This window comes from Rhipicephalus sanguineus, chromosome 6, assembly GCF_013339695.2.
Source record: "Rhipicephalus sanguineus isolate Rsan-2018 chromosome 6, BIME_Rsan_1.4, whole genome shotgun sequence".
NCBI lineage: Eukaryota > Metazoa > Arthropoda > Arachnida > Ixodida > Ixodidae > Rhipicephalus > Rhipicephalus sanguineus.
In genome coordinates, this window is record NC_051181.1 from 61563884 (window position 1) to 61580116 (window position 16233).

General features: G+C 48.2%; 1 protein-coding gene across 1 annotated transcript in view; it reads right to left on the minus strand.

The window, feature by feature from the left end:
- Positions 1–16233, minus strand: part of LOC119395822 (scm-like with four MBT domains protein 2) — an 84769-nt gene that overhangs the window by 32203 nt on the left and 36333 nt on the right. Inside the window, exons 12-16 of the mRNA XM_037662827.2 lie at positions 14048–14116; positions 11063–11328; positions 6443–6474; positions 5169–5400; positions 2385–2563 (exon numbers count right to left, since the gene is read on the minus strand). Of these exons, the coding sequence (XP_037518755.1) occupies positions 2385–2563; positions 5169–5400; positions 6443–6474; positions 11063–11328; positions 14048–14116 (778 nt within the window). The remainder of the gene's footprint in view (positions 1–2384; positions 2564–5168; positions 5401–6442; positions 6475–11062; positions 11329–14047; positions 14117–16233) is intronic.

Sequence of the window (16233 nt, forward strand, 5' to 3'; positions counted from 1 at the left end):
CGTGGCTTGCCAAATTTGCCTATTACGAGCACAGGTAGCTTCTCGGACCCGTCCTCGTTGGCAAAAAACAGAGCCGTCAAGCGCTCCTTACTGCGCTTCCCTCTGTAACAGCTGTCACCCTTGAAGGTGAGGTTCTGCTCTGGTTGCATGTGATAAAAGATACCACTCTCATCCGCGTTGAACACGTCACAAGGCTTGTATGCCGCGATCAAGTACGGCAGTGTTTCTTTCCACTCCTGCACTGTGGAAACGTTCACTGTCGAACTTTCTCCACAGGAGCAGCTATAGACGATATTATTCCACTTTTTAAAACGGTCCAACCACCCGTTCAATGCCTTAAGATCGTCAATGCCAAGGCGCAACGCCACGCCACGAGGTCGGCCTTCTCCTTGAGGATGGCGCCGTCAATATTGACGGCGGAGCTCCGCGCTTGAAGCAACCACTTCACCAGCACCTTTTTCAACTTCTCGTGCTCACCTTCTTTTGCCATCTTCCGCTTGAGGCCGAACTTGCTTGCGTTCTCAAAAATCGAAGCCTTGTTCGCCAAGATAGTTTTCAGCGAAGGTTCCGCTATCTTTAGCTCCCGGGAAATGCTTGCCTCTGTGGCTCCATGCCGCCTTTCGGCTTCTTCGATGATTCGCAGCTTTTCACGGAGCGACAAAACTGTGCGCTTTCGCGACATCTTGTGTAGCCGCGCATGTCAACACGTGTTGTTTTGAAACGGCTGCTCGCAAAGAAAGGAACACTTCTCCGGCGGTGTCTAGTGCGCGACGACAGAGAAAATGATTGCTCGGAAAGGGTGAAGAAAATGGGGGAATACCACAACCTTGCCACTCTACTGACTCTATGCCTCTACTCTGTAATCAAGCGGCGCCGGCAGCCCGGCGGCTGCTAGGAGGGCGAGGGGGAAAAAGGAACAACAGCAGAAAGGCGGGATGAACCGGTTTTCTGAGCCCTCGGCTTGCGATCGGGTGCTCCCCGCGATTGTGTGACCTCCTGAAAGAGCCGGTGCGACGAAAGACGCCTGCGGCATTTCCCTCTTGTTCGCCGTTTGGTCCCCCCCGTTTCGCGTGGATCGTCGTGTAACGTGGGTTCGGCGTAAAATCACGTTGGATAATTGAGGTTTTTAATGCATTGCATCTATGGGGCTTTCACCAGGACAGGACTAATCCGCCGTAAAACCGGGGTTCCACTGTACATTCATACATACAGTAGAATCTCGTTAATTCAGCCCCCGTTAATTCGGAAATTCGGATAATTCGTCATTCCCACACCCTCCCTTCAAAAATGTTCATAGCCCTGTCGCAACAAACATTCGCTAATTAGACACAAAATTGCACGCGCACTGGTTAATTCGGACTGGAGGCAAGCCAAGGACGGCGGAACTGAAACTGAAACTGTGTCTCGGAGGCCATAATATTTACCACATTGCATTTTCTTTGCCACACATGCGCAAACTTATGGTCTCCGAGATGGGCTCTGGCAGCAACGGCATAGCAACGGTGCGCTGTCGATGCCCATCGCGGAGGCCAAGGAAAATCACATTTGTTTTCGAAAACGTATGAAAGGGGACGCAAGGTGGCGTTTAGGAGCAGGAATTATCATCATCATCCTGTCTTTGGCGGAGAACGGATAACAAAGAAACAAGCCCTCAGGCGGATAGCGTGCGGACATGTAGGCGTCGGTTGTGCTTCTTTTTGCCCCTCTTCGGTGCGTTGTGACATATCGGCGTATCGGCAGTGTCGATAACAAAGAAACAAGGCCTCCGACGATATGGTGTTCCTTGGCCTGCTTCCCCTCCGAAGTGGAGCTTGCAGATTACGTTACAATTGATGACGGCGTCGTCGTCGTCGGTCACTTGAACAATGACGAGATCATCAGGGCTGCCTTCGGTGAGACGGATGAGGCGTCCAACAAAGACCCGTGCGATGAACTACACCCGGTGCGTCGTACCGCAAAAGAAGACGCGGACGCTCTCGTCGTTCTAGAGGAGTTTTGTTACGATGTCCCAGACAATACTCTTGCGCTAGAGGGTTTGTCACATGCCCGCAAACTAGTCCTTGCCTCTCAGCTGTCCACAAAAAATCAAACGAGCATCACGGACTACTTCTCAAAATAAAGGTATGCGATAAAGGAATTGAAAAATGTGCGTTTTTGTTATGCATTCGTTATTTCGACATTCGGATAGTTCGGACATTTTTTTCACTCTCTTGAGATCTGAATTAACGAGGTTTTACTGCATATACATACAGTATCAAAGCCTCGTATGGACAGGCCTACATGTGTTTCACGCCGAATGGGCTTCACAGGCTTTACAGAATCTAAATACCGAGTCTGTAGGAGGCTCTTGCAATAAAAGCGCGCAAATAACGTTAATTACTCACTGTACTTAGTCTTGGTGAGCCCAGAGCAATTGTTGGGGCAGGAGTTCTCGCCGAAGCTCGTGGGCCCAAACAGGTTCGGGCAGCACTCGAGCTTCTCGCAGATGCCGCGGCAGAACGCGCCCACCTCACCACTGCTGCGCACAGTCTCCACCGTGGCACGGTATGTCTTTCCCTTATACCTGCATGGAAAACTCTGGTGAGATGATTCACCGTAACATGATACAGTAAAACCTCGGCGATACGAATCCCGTGGGGTTACCAAAAATATTCGTATCATCCGAAGTTCATATCACCAGAAAACATGAAAAATTAGTATGCGACAAAAGAAAGTTGGCATACGCTTTGATTTAGTATTTCCCAGGGCCGCAGCGACGTTATGAACAGCTTTGAATGATTCCCAGTAAAGCTTTTACTTTTTAGACGTCAACGATTATACTTGTACTCGTAAATATACGGTGCATGCATGCGTGTGTAATTAAAGGGGAGTGAAAGCTCAATGTATGACAACTTCTAAAACGGCAATATTACCAACAGCAGTGCCCTACTTACTGAGAAATTAAGCTAAATGTATCACATGATGAGCGCCACGTGTGGGACATTTTCGAAGTGATCCCGATGACGTATGAGAGTCTGCCTACAATAAATCACTAGTAATCAAACTAGCAGCAATAAAAAAAGAACCTTCCGTGCATCAAAAGACGTAATAAAATGCTGTTTGTTCGTTTCTGTTTGATTCATGGAAAAAAGAACCTCTGTGGTGTTGCCATGGGGAATGGCGCGCGTGGTTCAAAGGTTCCGTTTTCGCCGAACTGCGCTTCGCCCGGTGCCCTGCTTCGCTCACACGGTCGCGTCTCAGTGGTACTTTCGGGATCGCGTACTGCCGCGTGTGTTTTGCGCGCTCGTAAAAGTCGCTCTGACAGAAAGTTAGACAAAATGCCGCATGCAACAACGCCGGCGCTACGAGCCCTCAGCAGCATACCGCATTCATCGGGGCTCAAGTCGCTGAATTGGAGCCCAGTGTAGCGAGCCAATGTCTCGTTGTCAAGTTCTCCGTTCACATCCATTGCGGCGATTACGGCAAGCTTCGATGGCTTCGATGGCCGTTGTTGCTGCTGTGGGTCCCGCTACTTTCGCTCTGCTGCTACTAGTGTCGGTGGCCACGCAGTTAAGGCGGGCAACGTTGGGCACGGCAGCAGTTACGTATGAAAGTCGGATTTCAGGCGGGTGATTTGAAGTGCGCTAACGCGATGCGGACCAATAAAACGTGATTTTATTTCAAAATAAGCACTTCCTTGGCATAAAAGTAGCACTACGAGGTTTCTGGACCGCTATTTCAACAATCAACGTCGACTTAATATTTGCCTTTAGTGTCCCTTTAATGAACCATATGTGTGGTGCCCCGTGACCGCTAGTCGCCCCTTCCTAATCTTACTACGCTTTTCTGCATGACACCGGAGTACTGCGGCGAAAGTGACTTAAGAAGCGCTTTGCACACGATAGATAGAGGTCAAGCTCCTTCGCCAAGGCTGTCCGCTTCGTCTCTTGGGGTCTTCGTCCACCTTTCATGGGACTTCATGACGAACCCGCAGCCCAAGTTTCAGTCTTGTTTCATAGAATCGACGTGGCAGGCACGTGTTAACACAGTACAAAGACGCTGCTGCCTCGAGCACAGGAGCACGTGTCAACGTGTTGGGAAAAAAAAGCGCGACGTCAACATCATTTGTAATCTAAACGCAAAGGCGCATAAAAGCCTCCAAGCAAGGGCGTAGCCGGGGGGGGTGTTGGGGGGGTTCAAAGCCCTCCCGAAATTTTTCAATTTTGCCTGCGTATATATACACGCACACATACAAATGCACGCACGAACATACATAAAGTATGACTGAACCCCCCCACCCCCGAAAAAATTTCTGGCTACGCCCCTGCCTCCAAGGTTCGCGCGCACTATCTTGGAGGCAAGGACGCACCGTTGATGGTCGCGCATACCCGCGCCTGCGCGTGACTGCCTCGTCTTCCGCGACAGCGCGGGCAGCACGTGCTCGTACCTGTGCGCTAGCATACGTTCGTATCAAACGTAGCTGGGTGAAAATATGTTCGCAACAACCGTACACCAATACATTGCAGGCTAATGGGCCTTGGCCGGGACCACAGAAAAATTCACATCACCCCGAAATTCGTACGAGCCGTGATCGTATCACCGAGGTTTTACTGTAATGTAGAACAAAGTTGGCCAGGCAATAGGATGTGGCATGCGCGGTAACGATGAGTGTGTTTGACTGTTGCACTGTTCGCAGCAGCTTTGCCACAAGGGTTGAGGATGCATACGATGCAGCCCTGTATGTCACCAATACTTTTGAAGAAAGCGTTAAGGTGCACGCCGCATTACTCTCTTCGACCTAATCACTCAGTTTTGCGACACTGTAAGTTTACACATGGTCAAGAAGACACGCAGGAAAAGCAACCGATACAAAGATGCAGGACAGTGTACTCCCTATGTGCTTCATCCCTAAACTTGTTTTATCTTATGCAGCAAATCATTTCTATGGAAGCTCGCATGGCAGAAGGAAGTTGATGAAAAATAATAAGAGTCATTTACCCGTTGAACATGAAGGCACTAGAAAAAGTGCATATTCATTGCTCAGAAGAAAGCCTTGTGTTTGCTTAAAACTTGTCCTGCTATGGGGAATTGAACGCAGGGGTAACCGCTTTCCGGGGCAATCGCGCTTAACAACTCATTGAATATGCTCTGCCTCCGGTGCCAATGATTGTGCTGGACGGTCTACTCACTTGGCCTTGAGTATCTGCTGGTGCATGCCTGGTGTTGGGCTTCCCCGCAGCTGGAGGATGGCGAGCACCCGGCTGGGCTTGTAGGCGACGCCGATGAGCTGTGCCAGCACCTCGCGCAGCACCAACGCCACGGGACCTGGCCCCGTCTGACGTGGGAGCTCTGCCAGGCGCCCCTTGGACAGCAGTGGGCCCGAGAAGCACCGGTGGTTCAGGTGCAGTGCGGGGCACCAACCTACGACAATGCCGGTCATCGCAAACTTATTAAAAGCTATGAGCTGCCACTTGGCAGCACATGTTCCCATCAAAAACACTTTCAGTGCATGTTGCCAACGGTGTGTTTTATTAGTGCAAACTATGTCCATTCTTCTTCTCTGTATCCTGTTTTCAGCACTGTTTGATTCCCAGCAGCTCTCACCAAGGTGTATTATTGTATGTCACTCTGGTGTACCTACCCTCCTGCCCCATGGTTGGCTGACTTTGAACACCTGCCACACCATTCTAAGCCCTCTTGCATTAGAGGTCAGAGGAAAACTCTACATGCCAATGATACTCAATAAAACTTGCTGTTGGACTAGTCAGTGTCAGTCCATCTCACCAGACATGGCACAAATGAGAACTGAAGCCCCTCTACACGTACACATTTCTGCCAATTGGGCAGAGTACAACCTACCCGCCTTCCGCACGTTCCTCTCCCACTCATCTCCTCAGCTTCTGGCACCAAGTGGAACTTAAGTTGTCTCAACACCAGTTTCTAGTAGAAAATAGAAGCAACATCTGCACTGTCTACTGCTGCTACAACTACTGTGACAGGTACAAAGTGTTGGAACAAAAAGGGAGATCCTAACCCTACATCCCCACCTCTTCAAGCCCTTCATAGCTGTTTTAATACCATACCACGAGGTTGAGCCTCAACCCTCGTAGAGTAATATAGCTAGCTACCCTCTTGGTGCGTAGAACTGTAAGCCTGTGACCAGTGTGAAAGCAAAAATTCGTGAAGAGGAAGGAGCCAGCGAAAGGGAGAAACACCATCAGCAGAAGTTACGTCACTGGAACAGGTGCGCACAAAAGGTGCACGTCAAAGGTTGGTGTTACTTGGCGAAAGCGCCAGTGGCACATGTATGAAAGGGCTTTAAAGAAGCCAAAATATATGATTATAATAGTGTCCCGTTTAATATTTCGAGTTGGCCCCTATTTAGTGCTTTATCTTTTGAAATTAAGCTGTCCCCACAATGATGGAGCAATCCGAGAAACTGCATCAATGCACAAACTCTCACCTGACTTTGCCTCCACAGATCCAGACTTTTTGCTGCAGTGAAAAAAACAAAACAAGAAGACAAGGACGTGTTACCACAACCCAAACAACTATTCACATACACACACAAAGAAAAACTGAGGACCCATTCCAGCCTGCGAAGGCAGATGATCAGTAAAGACGTGTTAGACAATGTTATGTGTATGAGTGCAAAAGCATTATATGCTTGACGAAACAAAAAATCCAGCGTCTATCCAGTCAAGCATGAACCTCACCGCCCAATGGCAAGGAAGCTGAATTGACCTTGTGATGATGTCATCTAACATCTGACATTATCACCTGATGCCGGTAATGACGTCATCACGTGACACTGTCAGACTGGGATCAGCCCGCATCTCTCATGTGCCTGTACGGATGCGGATAAGAATAAAAACAGATTGCTTCCCAGGCTATGCACAACCACAAACAGCATCTCTGTCTAAAAAAAAAATCTAAGCTAGAAGCACGACATTACCGTATTTACTCGAATGTAATGCGAGTTTTTTTCAAAATCACTCCGAAGTGATTTGGGGGTCTGCGTTATAATCGAAGCACCTCAAATCGTGCCTTGGCGGTGCCGCCCCACTGGTTCCTTAAAATGGCTACGACAAACCTAGCGATCTTTCAACCTTGCGCTGGCAACATATGCACGCTGGCAACATCGAATCCAGTCCAATCCAATCCTATTGTTCGCGACGTGTTTTGCGGGCGGTTCATTTCCATTGTGCTTCCGCGACTTCGGCTCGAGCAAATGGCAGCGCGAGTACGATGCCCGCTTTAAGAGAAGTGTAATACTGATGGCTGAGGAAATCGGGAACTCAGCCGCGGCTCGACGGCTAGATGTGGCGGAATCTACTATTCGTGGGTGGAGGCTCCAGCGTGAAGCGCTCTTCAAGAGTGAGCCCGGCCGAAAAGGCTTCCGCGGACCTCGTTGTGGCCGTCACACAGAACTCGAAAAAAAGTGGCGGAGTTTGTGGTTGAGCAGCGAAATCGCCTATTGGGGGTCAACGTTGAGCTGATTCAGTGGAAAGCCCGAGACGTAACTCGAGAGATGGGGATCCCGCGGGAGAACTTTAAGGCTTCACGTGGATGGGCACAAAAGTTCATGCAAAGAAATGGATTTTCCCTCCGGCGAACAACGTCGATAAGGCAGAAGCTATCAGCAGATTGCGAAGCGAAGCTAGTGGAGTTTCAGCGCTATGTGCTCGACCTGCGCCGCTCGTCGCAAATGCCGTTGGGGCACATTGGCAACGCGGACCAGACTCCCGTTTTCTTGGACATGCCTATGTCAAGCACTGTCAGCGAAACAGGTGCCCCCCAAGTTCGCATAAGGACAACAGGCAACGAGAAAACGCGGCTAACCGTGATGCTAGCCTGCTTGGCGGATGGGCGCAAGTTGCCGCCATACATCATTTTCCGGCGCAAAACCATCCCGAAGGAGCTGTTCCCCAGGGATGTGATTGTCCACTGCCAAGAAAAAGGTTGGATGGACACTCCGCTTATGCTTGACTGGGTCAAGACTGTGTGGTGCCGACGGCCAGGTGCGCTCCTCCACCCCGCCTCCATCCTAGTTCTCGACTCATTTCGCGGTCACCTGACGCCCGAAGTGAAGAAGCTGATGCGGGAAACTCAGACGCAGCTCGCTGTTATTCCCGGAGGTATGACGTCTGTGCTGCAGCCATAGACGTCTGCCTGAACAAACCATTTAAGGATAGAATGCGGCAGCTGTACGGAGAATGGATGCGAGAAGATCGGGCTTTGACACCTACAGGTAGGATAAAGCGACCTAGCGCCGCGAATATTGCCGAGTGGGTGTCCGCCGCTTGGTACGGCCTGCTGCACGACATGATAGTTCGCACGTTTAAAAAGTGCTGTATATCGAACTATACGGATGGCGCGGAGGATGACCTCATCTGGGAGGAAGAAAGTGACAAAGAGGGCTCGACCACCGGCGATGATGGCAATGAAAGCGACGAATGAACAAAACTCACTTTATATTTAGAAACTGGAATGTCTTTGCCACTACCATGTGCAGCAAATAAAGGTACTCTTTTCCCCCCGCTTTACTCGCGTTACATTCGTGTTCTTTTTTTTTTTTTTTTTCGGCACTGAAAGGTCACCCCTCACGTTACAATTGTGGTCGCGTTACATTCGAGTAAATACGGTACTTATGAAAGAAGTCAATAAATGTTCATCTAAAAAAAACGATCACGAAAGAATTTTTGCGTAAACATAAAAGCTGAAGAAAGTATGCCAAATTACGAGGAAGTAGTAAGGGTGTGGAAATATTCCAAAATTTCGAATTTCATATCAAACAGCCACCACATTCAGTAAATATAAATATTTTTCAAATTATTTACGAATATCTCAGAATGTCGACTTCGCAAAAATAAGCAGAACATTTGTACAAAAGTGAGACAAATTTCATGAAAGTTGTCATAGCACAGGCATAAATAAAATTCGCACGGTCCCTTAGGGCATTTGCCTAAAACGACTCAAAGGCAAAAGCCATCTTCTTTTCCTTTTCAGTCGATCGTATTGATTCGACTGTATAGATTTGTGCAAAGGTGGCATCTATGATGTAATGAATTCTGAACTGGTTTTTGGCACTCACAAAAGCAAGGCATTCAAGATTAACATTTGTTTCCACCATCGCATTGGCATCGACTCATCATTGTTGTTATTTGTAGGAGTAGTCAACGGTCTTCTCATGCTGTCTTTTAGTGTTTCTTGTGGTCATTGTGGTGGTCGTGCAAACGTGCTGCGTAAGCTTAGTGCTTTCACACCTTCAACGGTTGGTGCCAACAGAATCACATACATTGACAACATCTCTGTGGATGACGCCATTCTCACCTCCGCAGTTCCACCCGTCAACTACACTGTGGCAGAGTGTGCCGATGCGTGTACCAAAGACCATTTTCTTGGACAATCGCTTCCAGGAGAACTTTAATTTTTGCAATGCGTTTGGGTGTCTACTATGAGCCATGGTTCAACACTACGCCAACAGTGTTACGTCATCACTGACACACCCAGCGACAATCTTGCGAAGGTATCAAAAAAAGTGATCGTTAAGGGTGTGCGAATATTCAAAATTACGAATATATTTCGAATAGTGTTTGATATTCAATTCGATTCGCACTGTAATTTTACTATTCGAACTATTCGAACTTCCCAAAAACAAATACAGTCAACGTCATATTAAAAGTGACCCCTTCAGATTTTCAATATGCTTCACCTCACTACACTCTCGTATTGTGGAATGCCCTTCAAGCTCCGTTATGGTCGAATTTAGCCAAGAGACAGTCCAAATCCGTTTAGAAGTGGTCCCTAGATTTTCAATATGCTTCACCTCATCACACCCCGGCATTGCGGCAAAGCTGCCTTTCAAGCTCCGTTATGGTCAAACTTAGCCAAGAGACTGTCAACGTCAGATTGGAAGTGGTCCCTAGATTTTCGATATGCTCCACCTCATCACACCCCAGTATTGCGGCAAAGCTGCCTTTCAAGCTCCGCTACGGCCGCAAATGTATTAACTCAAGAAAACGCTGGTTCCAACATGGAGATGAAAGATGTGGCAGAGGTGGGGGTTCAATTAATTCTGTTTTGGACCTGAAATTTGGGCAGGAAGTCCGAAAAATCGGACGCCGAAGCTTTTTAGCATCCAAAATTTCAGATGTTCTTATATATCGACGTCTACGAGGCAGATTTGGAACTCGAGACTTCAAGGGAGCACACCCTTGTCCGCCACATCAGTTGGGCTTCCACAGAAGTTGAAACAGGAGGAGAGGCTGAGGAAATGGCATCTTTGCCTATCACGTGTAAAGTGTTGTCGGCAACACTTTGGTTGCACCAAATCATGTACATAAATAGAATTCGGCCTCTACATTGCCTCATTCTTCATAACACAACTATGAAACACCACCCCCCACCAGTGCTTCATCAACCTAGCTAAAAGAAACACTTTCATGTTGCTATCTCATAAGAATATGCTTAGGAATCCCCTCTAACTTTTTTTCTGCAATTTCACTTCGAAGTATTCAAAAGATATTCTAGAAATATTTGAAAATTATTCGAAAATTATTCGATTCGATTCGCACTCAATCTTTATTATTCGAATTCGCTTCGCACCCAAAATTTTGCTATTCGCACAGATATAGTGATCGTTTGCTAGGTGTCAACTGCAGCAGTACTACATTTATTAAAAAGATATGGCACTGCAAGTGCTTGAAAAACTATTTGTGCTATGTGTGAATAAACATGCCAGGAAATGTTGCATGGTTTTTCAAGTGCAAGCACTGAAAGTGAATTCTGAGCAGTTCATCTTAATTTTTTTTTTCCTGTTTTTCAGTTCTTGCATTTACCGTATCTTAGATTTATTTTATATGGTCCCATCAGAAGTGTATCAGTAGGGTTCTAATGTGAATGAATGAATGAATGAATGATTGATTGATTGATTGATTGATTGATTGATTGATTGATTGATTGATTGATTGATTGAGTGAGTGAGTGAGTGAGTGAGTGAGTGAGTGAGTGAGTGAGTGAGTGAGTGAGTGAGTGAGTGAGTGTGCTTAGCGTAACATGGACAACTGTTGTTTCACAGCACCTGGTTGTGTCAGCAGCCGCTGTGGATGATGAGGGTGCCGCTGCACTGCCGCTTGCACGCCTCAACGGCGACGGTGCGGGGGTACGTCGGGGAGGGGCCCAGTCACGGGGCTTGCGGAGGGGCCATCCGTTTGATCCGCACCATCCCACGGGGAACAGCTGCTGCGAGCGCAGCGGAAGCACCACGCTGGTGCCGCCCTCGGTGCTGTCCTCCAGGCGGACCCACACTAGGGGAGGGCACACCCGCTCCACTGTTCCAACACACAGCTAGACATGGCGGAGGACAAGAAGAAAAAACTCTCATTAAAAACACACATCAAGAAGAAACACTACAGTGAATTTGAAGAAACGTTAGAGAAAAAAACACTAAACAAGGTTACACTGGTATTCGTTCAAAACTTTAATTTCAAGCATTTCTCTTTACGCAGTGACAAAGATGAAAAAGTTGGCCAAATTTTCTTTTCTTGAACTTTGTGCCATTTTGTCAGTGTTAGATTGTCGATTTCCAAGTGAAATCAAGAGTTGGACCGAATCCCATTTGGTTGGGGAATAACATTGACAAATAAAAAAGCCGGCAGATCCCACGCATTGTGGGAATCGATGTAATGCGAAGCAGCCAGCAAAGAGCTGCATACATCGTCTTGTATGTCATTGAGGAAAATGCGTATCATGGTTTTCATGTTAACTCCTATTATTTATGTTCGTCACACAGTAACGTCGCGCAATACCCACTTCAAGGTCGATCAAGCTAGAGAAACGGCCGCCAGCGCCCCATGAGCATGAAACGCAAGTCATGCTGTACATGACATACGTGTCATGACTTTCATGTTGACTCGTGTTATTTATGTTCCTCACACGGTCATGTCGCAAGATACCAATTTTGGTGTATATCAAGCTAGCGAAACGGCCGCCAGCGCCCCATGAGCGTGGCACATAAGTCATGCTGTACGTGACATGCGTGTTATCATTTTCATGTTACCTCGTGTTATTTATGTTCCTCACACGGTCATGTCGCAAGATACCAATTTTGGTGTATATCAAGCTAGCGAAACGGCCGCCAGCGCCCCATTAGCGTGGCACATAAGTCATGCTGTACGTGACATGCGTGTTATCATTTTCATGTTACCTCGTGTTATTATGTTCGTCACATAGTCACGTCGCGCAATACCAATTTCGGGGTAGATCAAGCTAGCGAAACGGCCACCAGCGCCCCACGAGCGTGGCACGTAAGTCATGCTGTACGTGACATGCGTGTCATGATTTTCATGTTAACTCGTGTTTTTATGTTCGCCACACAGTCACGTCGCGCAATACCAATTTCGGGGTAGATCAAGCTAGCGAAACTGCCGCCAGCGCTCCATGAGCGCGCCACGTAAGTCATACTGTACGTGACATGCGTGTCATGATTTTCATGTTAACTCGTGTTTTTATGTTCGCCACACAGTCACGTCGCGCAATACCAATTTCGGGGTAGATCAAGCTAGCGAAACGGCCGCCAGCGCCCCATGAGCGTGGCACGTAAGTCATGCTGTACGTGACATGCGTGTCATGATTTTCATGTTAACTCGTGTTTTAATGTTCGCCACACAGTCACGTCGCGCAATACCAATTTCGGGGTAGATCAAGCTAGCGAAACTGCCGCCAGCGCCCCATGAGCGTGCCACGTAAGTCATACTGTACGTGACATGCGTGTCATGATTTTCATGTTAACTCGAGTTTTTATATGTTCGTCATACAGTCACGTCGCGCAATACCAATTTTGGTGTATATCAAGCTAGCGAAACTGCCGCCAGCGCTCCATGAGCGTGGCACGTAAGTCAAGCTGTACATGACATGCGTGTCATGATTTTCATGTTATCTCGTGTTATTTATGTTCGTTACACGGTCACGTCGCAAGATACCAATTTTGGTGTATATAAAGCTAGCGAAATGGCCGCCAGCGCACCATGAGCGTGGCACGTAAGTCATGCTGTACATGACATGGTGTCATGATTTTCATGTTATGACTTGTCATTTATGTTCGTCATACAGTCATGTTACACCATACCAATTTTGGTGCACATTCGATGAACCAAGCGACCAGGAGAGCACAAAGTCGTAGGCGGCTAGATAGATAGATAGATAGATAGATAGATAGATAGATAGATAGATAGATAGATAGATAGATAGATAGATAGATAGATAGATAGATAGATAAATAGATAGATGCGCTCAAAGTCGCAGAAGTTCGCTAAGAAATGCTTCGCATTTAAAACACAGCCCTGACCAAACTAAAAATATACAGAACTGATTAAAAGTACAGGAACAGTGCAAACAAACAACCATGGAAGAGATACCACACACACAAGCACTGAATAACAACTAGGTTTAATGCCAAGAAGACACCTCTTACTGATGTAGATGACATAAAAATGATGTAAAAAAAGAGACAATGACATAAAAAAAAGGGCTGATACCAAGCCAACAAAGCACAGTACAAACATTTAGTTGCGCACGTCAGTAAATGCACAGTTTGTATGTCCCCGTTTGAAGGGACAACGATTCTTGGCAAAAGCAAGGACAAGACCACACGTATTAGCATAAAAGCCTACCATATTAAGAAATTTGGCAGCAAGTGCTTCAGCACCACTTCTTTCTTTGTTTGATGCAGAGAGTTATCTTCTGGATGCGGCTATCGGGTTTCCGAACGCAAAGATAGACTAAAGAGTAAGATTTGTTCGTGCTACACCTTTGGATGGCTGTTATTGCGTTTTGCGTTGTTCGCTTGGTATCAACCCCTTTTTTTAATCACGTCATTGTCCTGCCTTTGCCATGCTTCACTTCGGCATTTATAAGGGATGTCTTTTCTTCATTAAACCCAGTTGCTATTCAGCACTTGTGTTTGCGGTATCTCTTACGTGGTTGTTTCTTTACACTGAAGTAGTCATCATTAGATTCTTAGCTTGTCAACGATTACATTAATAAAAAAATGCAAGCGTTTGCATACCTCATTGGGATTCTTGCCGTTCACCACCTCTAGCTTCTGGTTTGGCTCGAAGCCTAGGCTGTCTTCTTCCTGCACAGTAGACGGGGCAAATGACAGGGGACTCAGGCCAAGCAATATGTAGAACCAATACAAGCCTAAGAGGATCCAACAAAGAAACTTTCTTCTGCATAACAACCTGCCATCACCTAACAATGCTGGTGTTGAGGAGAATTGCTACTTAGTAAGGCATAATACTTCAGCTCCCATGTTTTTAGAGCACAACTCCAGAAGCCCCCGGAAATGCATCACAATACACGTTAGAGACAGGTGTTTGGTGCAGTAACCGGCGTAAACGTGGAGAAGATTTGCTGACATTGAAACCAGTGGTTCCAGAAGCAAACTTGAAGCCCACGACCAGGTTGCATATCCTTTTTAAATCAATTAGCACCATTACAAAGGCAAGTCCCCTAGACAACATTTTGGCTCCAGCACGAGGCCTACATTGATCAACTGCCGTTGAGACTCTCGTTTAGGCATATATTCATTACGTTTATGCGCAATTTTTTTTTTGCTGCATTTTGAACTGCATTTTACAACATTCTGGTGCCAGAAGTCAACCGAAGCTGAGTTTATTGCTTGTACAGTACACTGTGTGAGCAAGAAAATCCTGTGCAGCAACGAAAAAAATAAATACGGAGGCAACCCTAAACCTTGACTTGGGTGTCTCGTAGTGTCGCACGCCCCTCGGCGTTTGTGTGCCCTGGTGCATTGCTAAAGCCCAGTGAGACATCGGCGGCGTCATGCATTCGAAGCCATTCAGCCCACCGCCCTGCTTCTTTCTAAAAAGACAGGGCGTGCAAACACGGACACGGACAGATCTTCGAAACCGCTGTTAAATTTTTCGTCGAAGGACTCGAAGGTTGTAAAAAACGGCATCACCATGTCTTGCCTTAAGTCAGCCCTCACCAAGTCGTGTGAGCACAAAATGAGTGATAGCTTTAACGCACAGGTTACACGTCTTTTAGATGTAGGGTATCCTCATTACGCAGTGGCCACTGTCGCTGAACGTTTAAAGAAATCCATTACGTTAAGTCCGAGCATGGTCGCAGAAAGCAACAGGAAGAAACGTGTCGTAGGTATACCATACATTCATTGCGTATCTCACAGGCTAAAGGAAATAGGAAGTAGATACTGCTTTAATGTTGTTTTCACGGCTGCCAATAAGCTAGGTAAGATTTGTGCCGCTGTGCAGAGGAAGAATGAGCGTGTGGGATGCCGTGTCAATGAAGGACGGATCCCAACATAAAACGAAACGATGTTTATTAACGTAGTAGCAGCAGCAGGGCAAGCATGCCGATGCTGCGCTTCGGAAGGTTAGAGAAACAAACATGAAATCAAGCTTGGTAGCTTGGGTTATATAGCCAGCAGTGGTGACGTAAGCCTCCGACGAAACTGCGTGGCGCTGTCTGTTATCGGAAGCGTGTTGCAGCAAGTAGCTGTGTCACGCCGGGCTAATCAGTGACGAGACGGAGGCTGCGTAGGTCTGTGCGCAGTGGTCGCCACATCACCCCCCCGCGGAGTGGAGAGCCCTCAGGGCTTGTAGAAGTCCGGGAGGCGTAAGGAGTTCCACCAGTTCCGGTGGACGGCACTGCGAACCATGCAGCGGGCGAGGACCACGATGATTGCGCGTGGCTCGCGGCAGCGAGCCAAGCAGAGGGACGCGTTGGTGTTGCCGGTGGTGAGGGTGGTCGAAATGCAGTGGTCGACGCATCACAGCTGACGGGCGCGGGAGGGTGGTCCCCGCCACATGCGTAGCCGGTTGTTATCGGCTGGGGAACAGTTCCGACTGGCCATGGTGCGGGTTCGTCTGCTGCTGCGGGTTCGCCTGCCGTCGCGGGCGGTGCCGGGGGCTCGTCTGCCGTCGCGGGCGGTGCCGGGGGCTCGTCCGCCGAAGCGGGCGGTGCCGGGGGCTCGTCCGCCGAAGCGGGCGGTGCCGGGGGCTCGTCCGCCGAAGCGGGCGCTGCCGGGGGCTCGTTCGCCGAAGCGGGCGGTGCCGGGGGCTCGTCCGCCGAAGCGGGCGGTGCCGGGGGCTCGTCCGCCGAAGCGGGCGCTGCCGGGGGCTCGTCCGCCGAAGCGGGTGCCGAGGGCTCGTCTGCCGAAGCGGGTGCAGAGGGCTCGTCTGCCGGAGCGGGTGCCGAGGGCTCGTC